The sequence below is a fragment of the Mercenaria mercenaria genome, chromosome 11, assembly GCF_021730395.1.
Source record: "Mercenaria mercenaria strain notata chromosome 11, MADL_Memer_1, whole genome shotgun sequence".
NCBI lineage: Eukaryota > Metazoa > Mollusca > Bivalvia > Venerida > Veneridae > Mercenaria > Mercenaria mercenaria.
Window position 1 is genome coordinate 18,108,750 of NC_069371.1, and position 25,741 is coordinate 18,134,490.

The window sequence follows — 25,741 nt, forward strand, 5'->3', positions numbered from 1 at the left end:
CCGTAGAATCACAAGTGATCGGAGACCTTGAATGGTGCACAGTTATAATCAATGACTGGATGAATAGAAACAAAATGAAAATGAACACTTCAAAAACTGACTTTATCATGTTTGGTAGAAGACCACAATTGAACAATTGTTTTACAAATTCGATTAAAATTGCTGGTGATGATATCAAACGTAAAAGCACAATTGCTTACACAGTATACTCCTAGTAGACAAGGTTTGAGATCGTCTGAAAATTTTGAATGTCGTCATGTTGTTCCAAACAACAAGTGCAAAATATTCAATGATAGTTTCTGTACTATTAGTCCAAAGCTGTGGAATGAGCTGCTATTAGAACTAAGCAACAGTAAAGCACTTGACACATTCAAAAAATCTTAAGACACTGTTTTTTAGAGACTTCATATCATTGTTTTAAATTTTTGATAACTGTTTTATATGCGATAGAGCAGGTGATAATTTTTAAATTTTTGTAAAAGGAGTTTCCATTTTATTATTACAGCAGCGATGTTTGTGCCGTGTGGCGGCCGTAAAAGGTCTCCCCGTACATTCAATCAGAGCTATTATATTTCGATCTCCCAAGGGCGTTCAGCACGACTTTTATGTCGTTTATTGGTATTGTTTAGTTTCTCAGCTTAAACATTTCGACATGGGTGGTTCCAATACTCCCGTTTTCATAGCCTTGGGTTTTGTATAATCACCCCTTGGATATGGTGCCTGCTTTTTAATTTTGTTTTTGGCAGTTCCTGGGATATGCAGGTTCCATAACCTCAGATCCCCTTCCAGTTTCTTTAGTTCTGCTGATTGTTATCTCGTTTAGGGCAAACCCATTATAACTGGGGACCATACGCCGCTTCTCTTGGAATAACATGCAAGTGTATCATTGAAGCTCCCATGTACACTGCCGTATGAACACATCTGTGGATGTCTCTAAATTATTTTTGTACTTGTAGCATGTGTAAATGCTGAGTTCTGTTCAACCCGGGGCTTGAGGGCGTGGACGGTAGCATGCATTGCCACTATCGTCCATGAACAGTCTCTATCAAACCGAGCCTGCAACATTTTCCTTTTTGTCCTTTTGAGCGACCTGTGGAGTTTCCATTTTTTCTATTCTATCACATTTCAACATTTGTAGTTTCAAGGTTTGTTTAATTACAAGTAATTGTTGGTACAGGCTCTATGGATAGGGTAGTGTGTACAATTTGTTGGGTTCTTTTGCAAGTGGTCTGTGATGGCACCATTAACCGTACGGTTTGAACCACTATATATTCAGCCCGTCTGGGCGTTCTATGTAAGGCATTAAGCACAGGTATTCGCAATAGGGGTAAAATAACCTCAGGAAGAGTGGTGCGGTCATGACTTCTTGTTTGAGTAAGGCTGTTATGATTGTTATTATTAATATTGTCGTTTTTATTACTGTTGTTACTATTATGTACAATGCCATTGAAAATGTCAATGTATAGAAATAGGCGTTTAATCAAATTATTTTATTTAGTTTCAGTGTGATACTGCGATGACTAATAAAGTGTAAGACTCTGTCATGCTTTCCTTCTAAATCCTACATATCAACGGACAGAGGTAGTAGAATTTGGCAACTTAGTCTTGCCCTCAAAAATTAGGAGGTTCTTGGTGCACCTTTTCAGATAAGATGTGCCCGCCCGCTTAGCTCAATAGGGAGAGGGCAGATCTACAAATAGAGGGGTCGGGAGTTTGATCCTCAGACAGGGCGTATGTTTGTCGTGACGATTTGACAAAAGACATTGTGTCTGATATCATTCGTCCTCTATCTCTGATTCATGTGGGGAAGTTGACAGTTACTTGCGGAGAACAGGTTTGTACTGGTACGGAATCCAGGAACACTGGTTAGCGTAACTGCCCGCTGTTACAGAACTGAAATACCGTTAAACCCCAAAGAAATAAACAAACCAGACAAGATGTTGAGTACACTGGTGTAAACATGACCTACATTGACATGTTTCATATATTTTACTTTACAAAACCGGTATTTTGTCACTAATGATACAGCCTTTCTCAGCTGGAAGTTATACCGGCCCATCTACAGCCGATAGGAATTATGTTTAAAAACCAAACGAAAAAGACCAAAGCCATCGAATCTTATTGAGACAGTTTTTACCTTGCTTTCTGTATAGGACCTGTTGCTAATGCATCGGCAAGCTTAGAACCAGTGTTGTGTTGAGCTGTTCATCTTTGCGACATTTGAATAATTCGTCGTTGACTTGTTTAAAATTATGTTTTACTGTCTGTAAACTTGAATTTTATTTTCTAAAGAAGAGATCATGAAATTTGTACATTTTTAACAATAAAAAGAAATTTTAAAGTAACTGCAAACGTCCAATATTTTGTCAGAAAATCCTCTCCGATTTCTATATAATTTCAGTGAACTATGAATACAGGATTTTGAGATTTTGAACGAAAACTTTTCTGTATTTAGAATTTTTATTCTTGACATGATCTAACCAAAGAAAACTTAAAAAAGAACAAATCTGACTAGATCAATAATAGAGTTACAGAAACAAACTTATATCCCATACAATAAGAGCAGCAGACTTGAAGCGGCGTGTAAAAATTTGATGTCATGCAGCCAAATGTGAAGCCGTTTAACGAAACATGAGTACGTGCATTGTAAAATGATACGATTCATTACAACTTGACGCCGCCTAATGCATCTTGCAACCGTTTTGTGTAATTCGGAGCGACGTATAATGCAGCCCATGAAAACGTTTGACACATCGTTAGGACAAGCAAACAGACAAAAAAAATTTAAAATATGAACCAAAGTTTTCTTATTAGACAAAATATTACAACATTTGGTCTTCTCTATTGTAAATATAGTTAAACAGGTTGGGCTCATCTTCCAATCGGGTTATATGACATTGATCGAGGGTGTCTTACGTTGGTATCTTACCCCAATCGAGGTAATACAAGATTAACAGAAACGCATATACCAGCTAACATATAAAATCTTAACCAAAAACTGCTAAGTCGAAAAAGGGGCATAATTTTGTAAAAAAGAAAAAATAGAGTTATGGAACCTATGCAGTGTAAGTCAGGTCATCACAGTGAACAAGTGTGTGAAGTTTTAATCCATTCCCATTAGTGTGTACTCAGATACCAGTTTACATACAAAAACTTAACCAAAATCTGCTAAGATAAAAACGGGACGCTAACACCAACGCCGGTGACTCCAATAGCTCTACCTATTCCTCGAACAGTTGAGCTAAGGAAAAACGTTCTTCCTCTTATTGCCAATAGCATGACATCTAATGCGTTTTTCCTTTATCTACTGTTATTTGTTATTTCTAGCGGTACAACCCTCCAAAATTTGGCGCGGTGGCGCTGTCCCCGCCCCCAATCCTGCTAATACGCCTATGAACATGCCCAAAAACGTTCATGTAACATCAGTATGATTATCTAATATGTTTTGAAAAATGACACTGAATGAAAGATTTACAGTGCAAATAATTAGACATGGCACCTTTTAGGAAGGCAGGGTTACACTATTATATTACAGGCAAGAGTTCAAATTTGCACCTGAAATGTGAAAGTACAAATAAAAGGTTGTGAAAATTCAACTCACCCCTCTCAGATGCGTAGAATAATTGTACAAATATATCAAACATGATAATTATATTGCATGACGAAAGCTTGTTATAACACTCGGATCATTTTCCTTTACAAATAAGAAAGTATTATGTCTAAGTTAAGATGGGACTATCCGGAAATATTAAACTTAATTTTCTCTCTTCTATTGTAATTAGTGAATAGAAAATTACGTATCTAAATATACCATTTGTGTTAAAATATATATTTAATATGGAAACTCAGGTAAATATAATTATTTGCATAACATGATAATTATACGTCAGACTATTAAATATATCCACATAATTACTTATATCACGCTGTAATATTCCATGTTGTTAAACAAAATATCAGTAAATGCAGGCAGACAGACAGACAGAATATTTTATTGACGTAAACTGTACAGTTTTTTGTCATACATACAATATATACACATACATCAAAATATTGTCATGTGATTTTATACAAATAACAACAAGAGTGCAAGAATGTCACAATATACGCCCGTCACAGCAAATTTCTTTACTCTAGCACCTGTATTTGCAAATGGAATTTTAATTTTGTGGTTGTTTAGTAATAACTAATTGTTTTGTTTTCTAAGTCCACAAAAAAACTCCTTACCAGGTAGAGATACCTTAAAATACACCTAAAATTGGAAAGTAACATCTATGTTGTACCACAGAAAAGTGGTCTTGGTTTTTCCCTACGGTCAATAATAAAAAAGTTACAATATAAGTTATTTATAGTAACAACTAAGGGAAGTAAATCTTAAAAAAAAAAAAAAAAAAAAAAAAAAAAATATATAAAATTGTAAGTCCTCACAAAAATCTTTACCAGGTAGAGACTGGTCAAAATACACCTCAAAATTGGATGTAGCATGCATGTTGTACTACAGAAAAGTGGTCTCGATTTGTCCCTACGACTAGTAATGAAAAAGTTACAATATAAGCTATTTATAGTAACAACAAAGGGAAGTAATTCTAAAGAAGGGAACTGCGCATGACACTTCGTCTCATGATGGTGTATAATTGTGTCAAGTTACATCAAAATCCCTCCATGCATGAAGAAGAAATGCTTCGGACAAAGTCATTCTTGTATCTGACCTTTGGCCTCTAAGTGTGACCTTGACCTTAGACCTAGGGACCTGGTTCTTGCGCATGACACTACGTCTCGTGGTGGTATACATTTGTGCCAAGTTATATCAAAATCCCTCTATGCATGAAGAAGAAATGCTCCGGACAAGGTTTTCATTCTTGTATCCTTTGACCTCTAAGTGTGACCTTGACCTTAGACCTAGAGACCTGGTTCTTGCGCATGACACTCCGCCTCATGGTGGTGAACATTTGTGCCAAGTTATATCAAAATCCCTCTATGCATGAAGAAGAAATGCTCCGGACAAAGTTTTCATTCTTGTATCCTTTGACCTCTAAGTGTGACCTTGACCTTAGACCTAGGGACCTGGTTCTTGCGCATGACACTCCTTCTCATGATGATGAACAATTGTGCCAACTTTCATCAAAATCCCTCTATGCATGAAGAAGATATGCTCCGGACAAAGTCATTCTTGAATTTGACCTTTGACCTCTAAGTGTGACCTTCACCTTAGACCTAGGGACCTGGTTCTTGCGCATGACACTCCGTCTCATGATGGTGAACAACTGTGCCAAGTTTCATCAAAATCCCTTCATGCATGTAGAAGATATGCTCCGGACAAGGTCTGTGGACGCCGCCCGCCCGCCCGCCCGCCAGGGGCGTTCCCATAATACGTCCCGTTTTTCAAACGGGCGTATAAAAAGCGTAAACATTTTTGAATGAAATAATTGAATTTACATGTAACATAGATTGTTATGGAGGATGAGTCTTATACATTTAACAATTATACATGGAAGTATCATCTGGATACGCAGAGCTAAAAGTATACCACTATTTACAATAAAGATTTTCTCAGTTTAAATGCATGATAAATGAATTTAGACAAATTTTTAATAATAACTTGTTTATCACTATTGAGAAGTTCAATAAATTTCATTACATTTGGCCTTCTGTAATAATATGATTTTAGATATGTTTTTCTTATATTCTCATACAATGGGCACACTATGATAAAATGGTATTCGTCTTCTATATCTCTGTTCTGACAAAATATGCAGTAACGCAGATTTCTATCTGTTCTATTTCTACAGTAACGACCTGTTTCAATTGCTAATTTATGCGAGGATAGTCTTAACCTAGCTAAAGCACTCCTGTATTTAAACGGCAATAAATCTAAATATTTTTCAAATAGAAAACTAGTTTTAAAATTTTTGTACATATCTAATGTTCCACAATCGTTCATACGTTGGCACCAATTCTGTTTAAAAGTATCTATTACACGTTCTTTAAAGGCTAGGTGGAACTTATCTAAGTCTACCAACGTTGTATTATTCCATACATAGGAAAAGCCGAAATTGTCTAAAAGACATTTCACCCGATAAGCCCAATTATTTCTACTAGTTTTACTTACAAGAAAACATTCATACAATTTGACTAATAAAATATTTGAAGATGAAACAATTTTACCCCAGTACTTTATTATTCGCACATATCTATTTATATATAATGGGTAACACCCTAGTTCTCCATATACACCTATACTGCTAGACGATGTTTTGACATTCAGTAAAGATTTGCAGAACTTAAGGTGAATACGTTCAATTTCTTTCGATTTTCCAAACCCCGATATTTCACAACCATAATTAAGAGTAGAACCAACAAAAGCATCAAATAACTGACATATAACACTGGGTTTTAAACTTAAACCTTTAATATTATTCATTAAAACATTTAAAGCTTTGAGCCCTTTACCAGCCAAGGTTTCTTGATTTAACACAAAAGTACCTGTATAATTAAAAACTATCCCAAGGTAATTAAAATTATCAACAATATCCAGTTCCTGATTATTGTAATACCACTTTTCATTATTTTTAACTGGACCCCGTTTTCTAAAAACCATAATCTTTGTCTTTAGAGTATTTACTTCAAGTCCCCATTTGTTACAGTATGTACTTAAAAGATCTAGACTATTTTGCAAATCGACCACAGTATCTCCTAAAATGACCATGTCATCTGCAAACAACATAACTATAAATGTGATATCATCTAAGCTTAAGCCACTGTCGGGCTGTTGTTGTAAAAACAGTTCAAGATCATCAACAAATAATGAAGGAAACCGCAAAAAAGAAAGTCTAAAGTCTAACAGCATACGGCGGCAGTTGAAGTATTGTTAACTGTAGGTATTGCATTATAATTTCAAGATCTGACAAGGTGCAAAAGGTTGTCCACCAGAAACACACACACACACACACACACACACACACACACACACACACATTTAATGACTTCCAAATGCGACCTTGATTTTGCCTGTGACATGTCCCCTTATTATGGCAATAATTTTTGGCACGTTTATTTCAAAATCCGACAATGCACAGACAGCCGGACAAACCTTTGCGTACACACAGACTTACGCCCACAAGTAACACTATATGCCTTGTTCCACTCTCCATCGCGATTTTTAATGGTTGAGGCATAAAAAATATAACGAAGTTCTAGAAAGTTCATAATCATCAATACCCAATTTACCCAAAATTTAAAAAGGACAGATGAAACATCGCATTTCATCTGAATGTTCTCTATAATTGAAAGAAATGTCAACTTGATCCCTTGAACACTTTTTCAGTTGTATTCCTTGCAACAACAATAAACCTTCAGGATTTTCTGAGTTTTCAAAAGTTTCAGTATCTCTAGAAAAGTGTTAATATCTACAATTTTAACATAGTTAATATTTTTGTTAAAAAAAAACTGAATTTTAACAACCAACTTCGGAATAATCAATCACCACTCTTCTGTTGATCCGTAATATCTTACAAAGTTGTCAAAGGTAGTACAAATGTTATCCAAACTTTTGTACTTTTCTATTGTTCTTATATTACCCCGATATATACTCCAATCGAGGTAATGTACCCCAACTGGTAGATGTAATTATCAGATTTTTTTTGCTAAAACATACAAGAGATTGAGTGATTTATATGCCACGTTATCCAGACGATCCTGTTATAATGTAATGATAAATCTATAAATTAAACACATGTAAATATATACGACAATGCAGCAAATAAATAAACTTACAGTTACTTCAAAGATATTCAGAAACTATGAAATACTTATAGGTTATTAGCTTTGTATCGGGAAATATGAACGAGTTCTTCAGCGGAAATATTGCGCGACTTTAGGAGCGCAATATTCTTCCGCTGAAGAACGAGTGCATATTTTCCGATGCAAAGATAATAACCTTTTTATTACCTACGCATCTAAACGTATAGATAGCAAGTAAATATCATAAATATGTTCAATAGCCTGAATAGGATTGACAATACTGAACTAAATAGAAAAAATAGTGCAACAACACACACTGAATTACGTCACGCACCCGATATGAAATTCAGGCGTCAGTGTATGGAAAAATATTGACGTTCATGGTAACATTGTAACTTAACGGGGAATAGAAACGAGTATGTAATAAATCCTCGAACATTAACTATAACTTATTCACAGCTTCGTTTTTTAAGTTGCAGCGAGTCATTCCGTTCTGCACTGCACGTATAGAAGTTATGTTGAACGGTTTCATATTGTGCTGCATTACATCAAGATTTATTACATCGCTTATTATGAAGCAACGCTGTTTCAGTATGCATTAGACGGCGTCTAGTTTTAATAAATTATCTCATTTAACACTGCACGAACTTATGTTTCGTCGAACGTCCTCACGCTGAGCTGCATGCCATCAAGGTTTCATACAACGGCTCGTATTACACAATGCGTTTTTAAGATGAATTAGACGGCGTCAAGTTATGATAAATCATTTCATTTTACATTGCACGAACTCATGTTGCGTCGAACGTCTTCACATGGGGCTGCATGGCACCATAACCTGTCGGACCGTTTCAAATTTCAGTGCCTCACAACAAGTTTGTAACTTATCGTTTCATGTTTAAATGGATGGAATGAAGTTTTGTATTAAATGGTAACTAAATGCAATGCATTGAATGAAAAGTTATGAACGGGATGGAATTTTAGACTAGACGGTGTTAAAATGTATTGCACCGACTGGCTTCTTAATGAATGGGTTGTATATTTACTAATTTTGGCGGTAACCCGAAAAATGTAACAATGGCTTCATTTTAAACCACCGACATGCAATATTTGCAGACAATTTAACCCACAGAAAAGTAAGATGCCTATATTTAAACCAGAAAAAAGTAAGAATGGCCACAATCTAAACCAGAAGAAAAGTAAAATTGTCACAATTCAAACCAGTGTGTGTGTGTGTGTGCGTGTGCGTGTGCGTTTGTGTTTGTGTGTGTGTGTGTGTTCGGGTTTAACGTCTTTTTCAACAATTTTTCAGTCATACAAACGACGGTGTCTACTTGTAGCAGTGAGCACAATGCCCGACTTTTAGTGCTGCCTCACTGGAATATCACACCGTAGACCCGTGGCATGATACCCCACCCAGTCACATTATACTGATATCGAGGCGGTTTAAACAAGAGAAAAGAATTTAAACCGGAGAAAAGTAAGACTTGCCACAATTTAATTCAGAGAAAAGTAAAATTTGCAAATAATTTAAACCAGAGAAAAGGAAGAATTGCAAGCATTGCGTAAATATAATCCGCCGAACAAAAGCACAGCGTAACGTTATGTAACGCAATTCCGGACGCCTTATGTGTGTACGTGAATCTGATGAAGTTATGACGTTAGGAAAGTAACATTGCAACGTTATCCCTCAGTAATACTATATAATAAATGGAACTCTTGAATCTTTTTATTAACACTATTTATTTCACCGATGAATATCCAATGTAGGTATACATATGCAAATAAAAGAATTCTAAAATAATTCGGTAATAGCCAGCACATCTGTATTTATATAAATATGTCCCTAATAAGAACATCATGGAAATTATAGCAGTAAAATAACCGAAGAATGTACATCGTTTTAGATTTCTTTAACACGATTTTAAACGGTTTCTTTCTTTCGAACGTCTGCTACTTGACTGCTCATTGATTGCAAGCTTGTGCTGAGATCATCTCCATTTGCTGAAAATGTTTGTTCCATAAATTACAGTTTTTCAAAAGGAATTTCCTTTAATTTTTAAGCAATAAAATTTATTCAACTGTAAAAAACATCAGTGTATTTCTTGTTTTAGCCACGAAAACTTAGAAAACGAATTTCAAAGAGATAAAAGCTATAGAAAGAATCTGGATTTCTGTATAAAGTTTTCAAAATCAAAGTAATTTATATATTCCTATTTCTTTTCTTACATTAAATAAAGACGCAACTGTGACTCCTGTGTTGGTGCTAAGTTTTGATTAAACACATGTGTGATGCTGACTTTTCAAAACACTTTAAATCCTACTTGTCTTTATTTCTTTACAACAATATTTTCAGAGGTGATGCCACTATTTGTTGTTATCCTTTGTTGTGTTTCTTTTGTTTCGTGACATGATATTTATTTATACGGTCCTACTTTTGATGCAAAGGGAATAACTCTTAAGATTATTCAAACACTATTAAAATATTTATATCCCTTGGTTCCTCTAAACATAGGAGCTAGGAATGAATTTCATGTTGACATTTAGAAACTATGAAAAATATCTAATAGTAAACTTAATAAAACTATTGGTTTTAATGTGCATTACCCCTTGCTGAGAATTATTTTAAAATTCGATTTAAGCAGCTTAGTATAGTTGCACAAAACAAATTGATCACTATCAAAATCTTAGACCGGCCATTCAATAACTTAAAACATAACTGGAACAAATGAAAACATAAAAAAATACATTAGACCGACAAAACTATGGACTCAACATTTACAGTTTAATTACAATTGGTAATTAACATGGTACGAGTTTATATATTACAATCAATTCATCCGTAGTATTTGTGTCAAAAATTTGTTGAACGACATTTCAGCTTTTCTAAAATGTATACCTACATGTTTTCAAACAGGCTATTGCTTTACGCAGATGTTTTGTTATGTGTACTAAAGGCTGTTTTTTTTAAAGTAAAGTGTTAATTAATGAATGGCAATTACTACATAACAAGTTTTTTCGTTGTGATTTTGTCAACTGTATTTATTTGTTAATAGACGCTAGCGTCAAAATGTTTATTTTAACATTGTATTGATTTTTTCGGAGCAAAAACTGAACATCATTATTAACCTATTACACGTATATCAAATTAATAATATCTGTGTGTCCTCATAAAACAAGATTATGTAGTTAGAATTCAAATTTATCGCACAATTAAACTAGTATTTAAAAAAACTAAAATATGAATTACTCGTCGATCTATATACCACTTTTACTTTTAACATGGACGTTAAAGAGTCACTTACAAATGTCTGTGGTGTGGTCTCCCCTGCCACATTCAATATAGGGTAGAATGTATCTTGCTTGCAAATGTTTGTAACATGAGTTGTTCTGAAAGAAATATGAACAGAAATCAATGTTTAATTAATGTCTTCCTGCAACATTTAGTAAATAAATCAACATGTTTACAAGTATTTGCAAAGACACTTACTGCTTCACGGACAAGATAGATGACATATGGAAAAATCTTCTTGAGTTGTGATATTCTTATAAGACACATAAAACATAATCCGTGCCCCAGTCACGTTCGCTAAATACAACCACTGGGGAGCTTGCTCTAACCTTCCGCCAAAGTAATTGGACAATATAATTTATGAATCTATAACATATAAACATTTGCGTTCTTGCAATATTAACTTACCTTAAGTGATCTCGGCTTCTGTAAGTCATTACAACATTTTCTCCGGTGTATTCAAATGCAGGTTCCCTCGAATCACCGATGTCTTGAAATGTATAGTCAGAATTGTTGAACAGACATGCCTGTGTAAATATAAAACCTAGGCTACATTCAAAGATTGGTTTTTACTTTTTATACCATTATCTAATGTTGGCGCGGAAATACGAATGAAAAATACGACAACATATCTATATCGCACTTTTGCATAATGTTTTATTTTTTCTGGACTATCATCCCTTCAGCCTAAGGGCGGGCGATAGTACGAAAATATGATTTTGTGATGTAAAAATCGCTATTTTACATCTCATTATTGTAAATTCGCCTATAGGTCGATGGGCAATAAGGCGGAAATACGATGCGAAAATGTGAAAAACACGATGCAAACTTCCGACACTGATATCGCGTCTTTGAATCGTGCTTTTATGTTTTCACTTCATATTCTCGCGCCGTCGCATCTTATCTTCGCGTCTGTTTGCGAGGGAGCGAAGCAATGATGGCCTTTTCGAAACTCCCTAGATTAGTGTTTATTAATAAATGCATGAACTAAGGACATGACTATAATTTTTGCGCATATATACAGTATCAGTATCTAAAAAAATGAAAGTATTTTTTATTGTGTAACGATTATGATAATAAAGACATTTTTGTATTGGACCCAAGCCTTACCGAAGATCCAGTACAAGCCCCGATCGACAGTGGGTAACAAGGGCTGTAAAAGTAAAAGTAAGAGTCATCTGTTGACGGAACGAAATGAAATCTGAAAATAAACGAAATAAAATCTAAAGATAATGAAACGAAATTTGATAAAAAAAAAAATGAAATCTATAGTGTAACCGTAAAATGCCTTCTTTGGTTGCTGGTATTTACCTTTCTAGCTTTAAATACGAGACGCAACATGTGAACTGGACAGGTACAGGACAATTTCGAGAATCCAGCTTAAGGAAATATTTAGGTCACTGAGTACAGTAATTGAACACATTGCAAGACCGCGTATGTTGTGAGGTTTGATATCCTTAGGACAACGGGCACATTTTTATACAATCTCGCCAGTCATACGTATGTTTTTGACAACATGGAAAGTGACGTCAGACGACCTTCAGTTTTCTCCGAAAGTAAAGAAAATGAAAATAAACAGGCTTAACGTGAAAACGAAAGTCGCATTTGCATTGGGTTATTGTCAGAGGTCATGTGCAGTGGTCATCCCGTCTAAATGTATGCGCGTGGGCTTCTTTTCTCTCTCTCTCTCTATCTCTCTCTTTTATTTGCTAATGGGGAGTGAATTTTCAGCACTTTCTAACGATTTGAAAATACATTGGCTTTAGCACGACCTGTCAGCTTGTCATCTACGAAACAATAGTTGAACTCGGAAAAAACACAAATCCAATAGGGGTCCGTAACGTAGCAAGAGTATATGGAGATTTTTGGAACTTGGTCAAATCGTTCAAAAGGTTCTTTTTGATGTTGTCTAAAAGTGTCAATACATGCCCTTGATGTTAGATATTTCCGTATTTGAGAGCTGCAGACCAAGTCATTTCAGAAATAAACCGTCAAAGGGCCATCAGACGCTAATACGTTTTATTACGTTACAGACGCGGAGTTTAATTACGAAAATACTTCAGGATATTGTAAAAGAACAGAGAAAGAAAAAGGTAGGATGATAAGCTTACTACTTAACATGATGATACTGTACTTTAAATACATGTCTGTGAAAAAGTGGTAATTATAATTCTTATTTGTATTAGAGAATGGTAAGTATAATTAATTAATATCTTAAAGCTGTTATAGAGTGGTAAACTTGATACTTAAAGTTATGAAAGTAGTAAGATTGATTCTCAATGTTGAGATAATACGGTAAGCTTAATACTCCTACTTATGATAGAGTGGTTAGTTTAATTCTCAATGTTGCTTTAGAGTGGTAGACCTGCTTCTCAAAGTTATTTTGTGATAAAATGAGCGATAAGGTTTAATCTCAAAGTTGTACAATGACAAGCTTGATTCGAAATGTTGTAGTAGAGTGGTAAGCTTAATTCTTAAAGATAACGTAGAGTTGCGAGTCAGATTTACAAAAACTATGATTGGGTGGAAAGCTTGATTCTCAAACTTGGGAATCTGCTTTCAATACATTGCATAAAGATGTATAGGTTCATTGGCTTTTATAATATCCTTTGGTAATTAAAAAGAACTTTTTAAACATTCAAATATATTTTTACCGATTTCCTATATAAACATGCAATGTGTTCTATCTGCTGCAGTGTTCGAAATTCAAATTTTATTCTTTGTTTCACTAATTTGCAGGAGCCTCCATGACCGAGTCAGTGGTTAAGGTCGCTGACTTCAAATCACTTGCCCCTCACCGATTTGGGTTCGAACCTCAATCGGGGCGTTGATTTCTTCATGTGAGGAAGCCATTCAGCTGGCTTACGGAGGAAGGTCGATGGTTCTACCCAGGTACCCGCTCGTGGTGAAAAAATGTACGGAGGGGCCCCTGGGGTCTTCCTCCACCATCAAAGCTGAAAAGTCGCCATATGACCTATAATTGTGTCGATGCGATGTTAAACCCAACAAAAAAAGCTAATTTGCATGAACGTGTTTTGCATTTTACTATTAGGAGCGCACAAAACATGCGTTACAATGGAAGTGGTAACAAATTTTCCCATATTATACTTACTGTGATATTCCATCCTCCCGTGCAATAGTGGAAAGATTAAACGTCGCGCTTCCATCATCAAAAGAACAAGCACAATTATTACGTGCTAAACATCGTTTGGCGTAAGCCAAATATTCTAAATATATCAATATGAAAAGAAAATAGTTCCTCACAAGATGTCTAAAACACATTAGAAAAGCTGCCATGTTTGAATTGTTCAATGTATTAATATATTATCCAGTTACGATATAAGATGACAAACAGAAACAATTTGCATTTAAATGCAATTAAATGCATTTATACCTCGCGTAATAGTGTTTGTGTAGTATATACAGTTTATGCATGTGTATGCTTGAAGGCATCTACATTTTGATTTTACGGTACTAACATGTGTTAGTTCATGTATTATGTAGCACACAATTATCACTAACACTGGCCTGGCAGAAAAAAAGGTATAGGTAACATGTAATATCGATTAATGATATACTGGAAATTCCAAGAACGAATGAATAAAATATGATCGCTAAAAACAACCGTAAATGTACTTTAGAATTGATCATTTTTGTTTGGTTTCAATGTCAAACCGACACAATCAGAAGTCATATGGCGACTTAACAGCTTTTGACGATGGAGGACGATCTCGAAGAGACACACGAGTAGAAGAACCTACTTTCTGTAAGCCAGCTTCTTTACATGAATGAACAATACTCAAAAAGTGTAGGTTCGAACCCACAACGGTGAGGGGTAAGTTATTCAAAGACCTTAAACATTCAGCCACACGGAGGCCCCTTTTAAATTGACAAGGGTCAATAGCCTATTTAGTTCTGATAGAAACATTAAATCAATAACAGGAGAATTAAAACACCTAATGATAAACAGTTCGCTCCTGTTTTATTAATTATTTATTATTAATTTCCCGCACGCTTTCCACAGTTTATATGTAATTTGGTCCGTCTTCTGAAGTTTTTAGTACATTGACAGGATTGTTTTTGTTGCCAGATATTGTCAAATACACATAACGATAGTTTTTTAATAATTGCGCGTAAGTGTAATGAATTAGATCATTTTTAAAGTTGATACACTGATGTCAAATTATTCTTTGAAATGTCTACTTCATAAACTGACCTGCCACACAAAGGTCATTTACCTGTTGGGTAAAATAGTAAAGATTTTCTATTACCAAAACGTAGGGGTGTATGATGTTCATTTTGCGTGTATTTATTATGTATTTATTGAATGGTTAATCCTGTAATCACATGCAGTCCACCTATAGTCAGATATGTATCAATCGCTAATAAACAGGCGGACAACCTTTGTCAAAGGTCATTAAACTGTAAACAAACGCCGTTGAATAATGGTCGACAAAAATAAAGGTGAAATCTATATTGCCTTATTTTCAAAAATGATATTTTGAGCTGTTTCTAGAAATTGGTACAGCTGAGTTTCGAAACTGTCGTATGAGTACTTTTTATGAAAATGCCGATGTTTTTTGTCTGTATAAAATAGTTACAAGAGTCAGTAGTACTAACTTCATGCGTATCAATATTGATATCTTGTTATGTAAGTTATGTGTATGCACAATTTATTTTATATAGCTGCCGTTTATTACACTCGCAGCGCCAAGCAAAGCAAATTTCTAGGCACTTGAGGTACACTGCCTAAAATCGCATGATAATACTAATTAAGAAGAATAATATATTTAGTATACAATCTATATCGCAACGGGTATTTTCCGGTTTTAACATTACTGTATAACAATAGCTATTTTTGACAGTGGCGGTATACACTGTCTACGGGGAATAACCCTAAAGAGATCTTGTTATGTGTATATATGGTTTATCTCTCTTGTAAAAACTTGAATTTTGTTATATCATGAAGCTTGAAATTTGTCATGTAGTTTGTTAGTGAAATAGCTGCAGCCGTTATTTCCAGCTATATCTTTTTTGTTTTTGTCTGTCAGCAAAGTCTACATGTTTTCTTGCCAACAGTACGGACTTTATCCCTATTTCAGTCTTGTTTAATATACTTAGTTAAAAAAGTAAATATTTTCTTACTACGTTTTTTTTTTTGTGTTGTAAGATCTTTGTTGTCACAAAATGATTGATTTGCAAAACTTATTAATGATAATGAAGCTCGACTGTCTTATAACTCCTTTTTGGGTATATCTATCATAGTCACTGTGTCAGTTATTTTTGTTTGTCTATTAATTTGTTTGTGTTCCAATGATTTGTGTAACTTTATTTTCTTAAATGTGTTGATCCTGTTGGAAATTGTAAACATGTATATATATATATATTTTGTGTGTGTAGTTTCCTCGTTTGTATATGAGATGCTACCGATGTTTGTTTATCTTTGCTGCTCCCTTCTGTTGAGTGTCTGCTCTGACTTTCTTTCATTCACCTTGCCCAGATTACACACGCATGAAATAGCCCTGTGGTCTCTCTCCTTGATCAATGACGTGATTTTATTCCCCAATAGGTAATGACTTAACTCTTGGAGAGCGGCGGTGGGGCTATTTAACTGTAGAGGACTAAGGATTGCGAAATTGAATTTTATATATTACCCATTTAAATCTGTGAATGCTTTTGTAACAAGAAGCTTACAATATCTGAGATTAATAATCGTTACCGTACTGCAGTTCAGGCCATACATCAATTTCGTTATTACATATTTAGTATGTTTTGACATTTTTCTAGTTCTTTCGCACACAGAAATAATCACACACCTTACTTTAACGGTTGTAATACAACTCTAGAATTATTTTATTCCAATATCTATTATATACTGACCCTAATTAAATTGTTACTATTATCAGGAGATGTTGAGTTGAACCCTGGTCCGGATGAGAACTCGAATCACTGTTTATCAATACTCCATCAAAATATACGTAGCATACGACATAAATTAGAATATATTTCAGATAATTTCTTAGATTTCGATATTTTATGCTTCACTGAAACTCATTTGTGTGCCGAAGTAAATAACGACAGTTTACAATTAGAAGGTTTTGATACAATGTTTCGTAAAGACAACACCTCTTATTCTGGGGGATATCTAGTCTACCTTTCATCCTTTTTGAGGCCAAAAAGAATATTAGAATTAGAAAATATATTACCTGAATCTCTTTGGATAGAAATTAAAGATCGTAACAATACTTTCCTTATTGGCACTATTTACAGACATCCTCATTATACTGTTGATTTTTGGGACAGATTGGCTGTATGTATTGATAAAGCTACCGAAATATCAAATAACATTGTTCTTGTTGGAGATGTAAATGAAAATCAACTTAGTGACACCAATACAAAATTAAACGACTTGCTCATGATATATAACATGACTAATTTTATTACAGAAGCAACTCGCGTCTCAAATAACTCTAGTACCTTAATCGATCCTATAGCCGTTTCAAATGGCATTTCGGTGTTTCAGGCCGGTATTTTAAAAACAGAAAATTATATAAGCGATCATTACGGTACATATGTACATATTGAAATTAACCTTCAAAGTAATATACCTTTTAAAAGAAAAGTATGGAATTATAAACGCGCCGATTTTGAAATGTTTAATAATCTGATACAAACAACTGAGTGGTCCTTTTTATACGACAATACTCTTAATAACGCCTGCGACTCCTTTGTTAGCAAATTTCTAGAATTAGCAAGAACATGTATACCGTCATCTTTTGTTACTGTCCGTCCTAACGACAAGCCTTGGTACAATTCAGAGATACGTAAAACCTCGCGACAACGTGATCGGCTGAAAACCACCGCAATTCGTTCCGGAAAAGATTCTGATTGGCACAAATATAAATGTACACGCAAAAAAGTAAATAATATGATAAAACATGCAAAAGAGCTATTTTACAGTAATATAGAATTTACCTTGAATGACCTCACCAACACAGACCCGCGTCAATATTGGAAAATTGTTAAAATGTTAGTCAAAGAAAACTCAAAAGGAAGTAACATTATCCCAACTCTTATAAATAATGACCAAAGTTTTTCTGTGTCTGATACTGAAAAGGCAAATACTCTGAATAATTATTTTGTGTCTATTTCAAATTTAGATGATTCGAATGTTTCTCTTCCATCTTTCATTGCCAAGACAGACTCTTTGCTAAATGATATAACAATTTCAGAACAAGATATATTTGATGTTATTTCTAACCTGCAATTAAACAAAGCGTCTGGACCCGACGAAATAAGCCATCGTATGTTAAAAGGAACAGCATCCACAGTTAAAAAACCACTTACTATTCTATTTAACAGGTCCGTACAAGAAGGCATTTACCCAAACTGTTGGAAACAAGCTAATGTTATGCCACTTTTCAAAAAAGGAGAAAGTAACACCCCATCTAATTATAGACCAATCTCTTTAATCAGTTGTGTAGGTAAAGTCATGGAACGTGTTATTTTTAAATACATGCACAATTTTTTAATGTCAAACAATTTAATATACAAAAGTCAATAAGGGTTTCTACCAGGACATTCCACAGTTTTTCAACTCATAGATATTTATAACCAAATCTGCAAATCTTTTGACGAAAAAAAAGCAACATGTATAGTCTTTTGTGATATATCAAAAGCATTTGATAGAGTTTGGCATAAGGGTCTTATTTTTAAACTTAGACAACATGGCTTTTCAGGCAAACTAATTGACTGGATTACTCACTATCTTTCAAATCGCAGCCAAAAAGTTTTCGTTAATTCCTCTTTCTCAGACTCTAAAGAGCTTAAAGCTGGTGTTCCTCAAGGCTCAGTGTTAGGTCCTCTTCTCTTTCTAATATACGTTAACGACATCGCAGATTCACTTATAAGTACGACACGATTATTTGCAGATGATAGTTCTCTAGCCGCTTCGTCTTCCGATATACACGAAATTGAACTTTCTCTAAATTCTGACCTTATAAAAATATCAGAATGGTCAAAACAATGGCTGGTTACATTTAATCCTACAAAAACAGAAGCTATGTTCTTTTCCCTCGCGCGTAGACAATGTCCTAATCTATTATTTGAAAATACTCAGTTAAATTTTGTCGATTATCACAAACATCTTGGCATAACACTCTCTAAAGATGGATCTTGGCACGAACATATATCTAATATTGTAAAGTCGGCAGCAAAAATTCTAGGATCTATGAGAGCGCTGAAATTTAAACTTAGAAGGCACACCTTAAACAAAATCTATATAGCTTACTTGAGACCAGTTCTAGAATATGCCTCTGTTGTTTGGGATAACTGTGCGAATTATGAAAAAGATCAATTAGAAAAGATTCAACTTGAAGCAGCGCGTATTGTAACTGGGCTAACGCGTTCAGTATCAATAGAAAGACTTCTTAACGAAATTGGATGGGTTTCTCTTTCTGACCGCAGAAAAATACAAAAATTAATTTTAATATACAAAGATATTTACTAGATTTATTTCCATCGATCGTGAATGACTCAAACCAGTACAATTTAAGAAACAATGCCGATTTTGAAACTTTAGCTAGGCGTATTGAAATTTACTCCCAATCTACTATTCCCTCTGCAATAAAATTATGGAATGATCTGAACATTGAAACTCGTCAACTACCAACTCTTTCGGCTTTCAAAAGTAAACTTAAAGAAATTTTCAAGCCTCCACAATTCCCTACTTTTTACTTAATTGGTGACAGACGATACTCTGTGTTTCATGCTAGGATACGAAACAAGTGCAGTAATCTAAACGCCGACTTGTTTAATAATCACATCAGAGAAAATCCAAACTGCGACTGCGGATCCGAAACGGAAGACGCAGAACACTATTTCTTTAAATGCACTCGTTTTTCACATCAGAGAAGAGAACTTTTTACTAAAACAAGATTATTTCACCCACTAAGTGTCAATAAGCTTTTATATGGCAATGATAATATTTCTATAGAAGATAACACTACTCTTTTCACAGAAGTTCAAAACTATATCAAACATACAAGACGTTTCGACAGTACATAATGTATTTCTTATGTCCTCTTGTCATTATTACATTACTTTGGGACAGGATGTTTGTCATTACTGGGTAGACACTCGGGGATATAGAGCAGCATATATTTCTTTTTCTTTTCTTCTCTAGCTCAACTATAATGATTACAACCATAACTTGACTAATACTAAAATTTATTAATTATCATTGTGTAATTATTATCATAAGTACTATTATTGTTATCATTTTGTTACTACATCACCGTGTAATTATTATCATAAATACTATTATTGTTATCTTTTTGTTACTACATCATCGTGTAATTATTATCATAAATACTATTAGGGTTATCATTTTGTTACTACATTGATATCATCATTATAATATTTCCCTTCTTCTTCTTCTTCCTTTTCTTCTCCTTCATCTTTTTATCTTTGTAGTTATTATCACTATCATATATCTTTGTATAAGGAATGCTTAATTAAACTAATACACTCGTTCATTTTTCATTTGCTATTAATGTTACGCACTTGGGAAGGGCTGACTTCTAATGTTGCAATAACTTGTAGCCCAACCCATTTGCTTTTGTTACTTATTATGTAGCCCAACCCATTTGCTTTTGTTACTTATTATGTATATGTGCTATGTATTATGTGTTCAGAAGCAATAAAATATGATTAAATCAATATTAATTATAGTATAAATATCACGGCGAGCAATCACGCAATAGCAATGTCAATTATCCGGATATTTCATATACTGGATAAAAGAACCTCAGCCAATTCAGGGTTCTTTTGAAAGTGTAAGAAATGTATTTAACCCTTCTGATATTACTGACCGTTTTATATACCTTATTGGAAAGTATCGGTAATATGACCTTTTTGTGTCGATTCGCCGTGAAGTCAAAATCACGCACTCACTTATTAGAAAGTAAGATTGATCGGGAGTAAACTTTAATGTGGTTTATACTATAGACGGTGGTTAAATTGATGATTATTATAATGTTATTAATCAAGCAATTTCATATTGGCCTTGTTGCTTGTCCAAGGGTTGTCGTATTGGCCCGACTTTCAACTGTTGGCGGTAACACCGTAAGAACTCTGTGAGTTACCTTATGACAGCTATGTAGGTTCAGGTGAAAAATCTTGACAAGTTGTTTAGACGTATTTTAGAAATCATGATCATTTTCGCCAGTAAAACAGAATGAGATATTTTTAATGCGACATAATCAAGAGTAACTAGAACTTACCTTATTTTTTGGAATTCCTATTTATTTTCTTTAGCGAGTATCTTATCATTTGAACTGTGATAAAAACGGCTTTAAAAGTCATTTCCTTTTAGGCTGCAAGCAACGAGATACAAAATTATACACATGTCTTGATCAAGATAATACAACCAACCAAGCACATATTATATAGTCCCATGCCTCGTTTAATTCTTATCCGAAATTGTTTGCAGTTCACAACTGACACTCTTGTTCGCCAATTTATTCATCCACTTTCCAGCATTTGAATCGCTATTTATCATTGCACAAATAGTCCACACTATCAAAATGTCTGTTAAAGATAAGTCTCATCCTTTCAATTAATCTGAGTTTCCATATTTTCTTATTATTTTCCTTGACAACTGCCAGAATTTCTGACAGGAAACACCTGCATTTTACACAATACCGAATTAGCGAAAGTATCTTTGTAATCTCTGAAGACGTACATCCCGCTCAGTCATAATTGGTTATTAAATGAACATGTTGGATGTTTTTTTGTCAAAATGTGAAAAAAAATGTAATCTATAACTCTGATGTAAAACAAAATGGCGTCATTTAAAATCTAACGGAAGTGGCTTCTTCGTATTGGCCCTCTCTTTTGAACCAATCAAAATGCTTGAATTCCGTATTGGCCCTGTTTTTCTCATATTGGCTCAGTTATGTTTTGTATTAGCTCTGTCTATTTCATATGATGTTTGCAAATGCTCTAATACAGTGTGTAATATTGTAAAGTTGAATAATAATGCTCCATATATGTTATGCCAATTCATATCAGTCTTGCCACATATTTTATTATTTGTTGTCTCAAAGACGAAGAAGTCAAAGGGTCATAACACTAGACTGGCTACGTTACGTTGTTATATTCGTTAATTGACGATTTTGTCGTTTCATATTTCTTTTTTTAAAACGTTTGAAATAAAGGATAAAAGAAATACTAAAATACAAGGAAAACACAACTGTAAATATAAATATTAAGTTGAGGTTATTTAGTAACAATCTGAATATAAAATGCAATGGGTTGATTAATGTTTGTGGAGGCCGTTGGCAAAGCAATTACTCCACATATAAAGGAGAATTAACATAACATTAAACTGCATTATACAAACATGCATCGCATATCAGTCTAGAAATCAGTTAAGTGTCTAGATTAGGTGAACTAAAACTTGTCAGTTTAAAACGCTAGAGAATACCAAACTAATAATTATCGCAAGAATTTGAGGGCAATAGTAAATACGGTGAAATCTACAGTCTTTATTTTATACTTTTGGATTAAATACTGAAATATAAGTGAAAAATATATTCGATAATTTCACAGTGAAAAATATCAAATATATTTTTCACTGTGCTACAGTTGGGACTACATTTAAAAAATTCCCCTTAAGGTGCCTCAAACACTGGCAATAGTTACTTCCCCTCTATGCATTTCGAGTGACTTCCCCTAGATTGTCTACAAGCAATACATGTATACAACGTTTTGACGTCTGCTTAGTGTCAACTATCATCACTGCCGGATCGGAAATAGATCCTGAAGTTCTGAGACAAATTATGGATAACTTCTTTGATACAGAGCCATTTGGCGATTTCCAGGTGGAGAAAGAACTTTCCGAGAAGTAGATCCTGATGAATTACTCGTTGCTGATAAAAACAAGAACACTCGTTAGAAAACTGTCTATGACATGAAGCTTGTAAATGCCTTTTTGATGTCAAGAAATGAGGACAGGTTGATTCATTTTATTCCACCCATGGAGCACAACAATAATCTCTGCAATTTCATTTAGGCAGTAACAAAAAAGGATGGATCGAAATATGAGCCTATGACACTTAGATAGACACATCAGGTCTTTGGACATTAAGATATCAATATTTATTGACATAGAGTTTGCTAAAACAAGAGCTGTTTTATAAAGAAAACATCAAGAATTGAAGAAAAATGTTCTTGGAAAAATAAACCAAAAGCAGCTGAGGCACTTGACGATGACCTAATTACAAAAATGCATTAGGCTGATTACTTCATTCAATGTGGTTAGTTTGCCCATCTTCTTTTGTGTACGGGCAAAGAAATTCATCAGTTGTGTTGGTGTGATGTAAAGCTAAACCTGCAAATCACATCATGCAAATCTCAGTACACAAGAACTTGAACAGCATTAACAATTACAGCAAACTAAACAATGTTCAAAACCGCCAGATATCTGACATTGTGTCAAATAAATCAACAAAACGTTCCTCCACCATTGTTTGCAACCCTGGCCATCCATCAACTTCTGGCCCAGTTGGTATTCACAGTATCCCCCAGGATTTTTCATTAGTTCAAATATTCATTGCAATGTGATCATTAATATGGGCAGAAAGGTTATTGTATACTTTTTGTCAAAAGTTATTTCACTTTCATAAATTAATGTCAGAGGTCAATATTGGATATATTTTTCATTTAATTTACTTTTTCATACTTCAGAGAGAAACAGAGAAACAGATTAGATTGTTGAAGTAGTTTTCGACATTCTTTCATTTTTAACATTTTTATGAAAAACATGCAAAATTGTTGTACAGTTTTGTCAGGAGTTCTTTCATTTTCACACTTCAGATGAAAATTTAGACTTTCATCTTTACAAAATTACGAAATAAATTCAAATCTGTGGTGCTTTGACGGTTCTGTTCATTTTCACAGACAACTTGTTGAATTTTAAAATAACTGTTTTTGCTTCATTTAAACTAACTAGAATATTAAATAGAATAAAAATTTGTTGTAACTTCAACAATCATTTTAACTGTATTAAAATATAAATAGTTTTAAGTGTTTGAGTGTGTATTCTGCTGACCGGATAAAGCCGGAAAAAGCGGCCGACACCATAACCACTAGATCACCTGTCCTCTCCCATGAATTCAACTGTTTGAAACTGTGAAATTTTTAACACTGCTCGCCTTCAAGCCACTGTTTGAAACAGTGAAATTTATATTGCCACTCCCCTTCGTGTCACTGTTCGAAACAGTAAAAAGTACATGTGTATAATACCACTCCCTTTTAGGCCACTGTTAAAAGTCAGTGAGTTATAAATACTGCTCCCCTTCACGCCACTGTTTGAAACCGTGAAAGTTATATTGCCACTCCCCTTCGTGTCACTGTTCGACACAGTGAAAAGTATAATACTGATCCTCTTCATGCCACTGTTTGAAAGGAAAAGTATAATACCGCTCCGCATCATGCCACTGTTTGAAACAATGAAAAGTATAAACTTAAATTATAACTGCTCCCCTTCATGCAACTGTTTGAAACAGTGAAAAGTATAATACTGCTCCCTTTCATGCCACTGTTTGAAACAGTGAAAGTTATAATACCACTCTCCTTCATGGCATGTCACTGTTTGAAACAGTGAAAAGTATAGTACTGCTCCACTTATGCCACTTTTTAAAACAGTGAAAAGTGAAATACTGCTCCACTTATGCCACGTTTTGAAACAGTGAAAAGTGAAATACTGCTTTCCTTCTTTCAACTGTTTAAAACAGTGAAAAGTATAATTCTGATCCACTTCATGCCACTTTTTGAAACAGTGAAAAGTGTAATACCGCTTCCCTTAATGCAACTGCTATCCAAACAGTGGTCGTGCCGATAATTTTCCTTATCCACACGACCGTTTTACCGATTATTTTCGTTACTCGCACGACGTTCATGCTTATCATTTTCTTTGTACGCACGACGATCGTGTCTGAAAAGATATGTTGATTACTTTTGTTATTGATACGACTAAACATAATTTATATATACATAATATGTGGCATTTCAATCTTTTCTGAAGTTATCCCTGCTTTTTAGATCTCTATAAAGTGCAGATTATTTGAAACGTTTAGCATGCACCTACTCGAATTCTTGAATCACTTACGCAGGTTTATTGAATTAAACGCATAATAAAAAATACATTATCACGGTATTATGTATCATGATTATATTATCAATGTAAGCAAGAATGTTTTCGGTGCATTCTTTTGATTTATTTGCAATTATTGATGAATTATTCAATTAATTTTACTAACAGAATAATGGTATTAGTTGCGGTGTTATTTTAATATCTATTAAAGTCCATTGTTTTAATATCTTAAATAATGAACATGATGCTTTAATAGCTAGTTCTTTTTAAAAGTAAGACATACCATACGCCAAAAATTAGAAAGGCTACCAAAACACCTGTCGTTTGAATATGAATACTTATCGACATGACCGTTGTAAGAATAAGAAAAATAATAGGCACGACCGTCCTGTTGATAGACAATTACTGTAATTTAAAGGAAGTGTCTAGCCGTCCCGTAACCGGACGCCTAGCCTGCGTTCTAGCAAATCCTCAGGGGATTTTGTAGCCGTCCGGTAATTGATTTCTTAATGAATAAGTAATGACTTTTTAATAATATATAGTTTTAAATGTTA

General features: G+C 34.2%; 1 protein-coding gene across 2 annotated transcripts; it reads right to left on the reverse strand.

Moving 5' to 3' along the window:
- Positions 1–9,470: 9,470 nt before the first annotated feature.
- Positions 9,471–21,722, reverse strand: LOC123544552 (uncharacterized). 2 transcript variants are annotated; one of them, XR_008366278.1, is made up of 5 exons: positions 21,313–21,722; positions 12,140–12,230; positions 11,438–11,556; positions 11,043–11,127; positions 9,471–9,741 (listed from the first exon to the last, which is right to left on the reverse strand). XR_008366278.1 is itself a non-coding variant. In XM_045330630.2 (5 exons), the coding sequence occupies exons 1-5, from the start codon at positions 14,324–14,326 to the stop codon at positions 9,703–9,705; spliced, it is 519 nt and encodes a 172-aa protein (XP_045186565.2). In that variant the 5' UTR covers positions 14,327–14,414; the 3' UTR covers positions 9,471–9,702. The 2 variants fall into 2 exon arrangements, 1 of the variants encoding a protein (XP_045186565.2); XM_045330630.2 differs by lacking the exon at positions 21,313–21,722 and adding an exon at positions 14,142–14,414.
- Between the last annotated feature and the right edge of the window lie 4,019 nt (positions 21,723–25,741).

Excerpts from the sequence above, each read along its gene's own strand:
- LOC123544552 (XM_045330630.2), bottom strand. The coding sequence starts at position 14,326 with ATGGCAGCTTTTCTAATGTGTTTTAGACATCTTGTGAGGAACTATTTT. Across the intron at positions 11,128-11,437 it reads AGAAGCCGAGATCACTTAAG|AACAACTCATGTTACAAACA; the intron begins GTAAGTTAATAT and ends TATTTCTTTCAG. Across the intron at positions 9,742-11,042 it reads AGACCACACCACAGACATTT|CAAATGGAGATGATCTCAGC; the intron begins GTAAGTGACTCT and ends AAACATTTTCAG.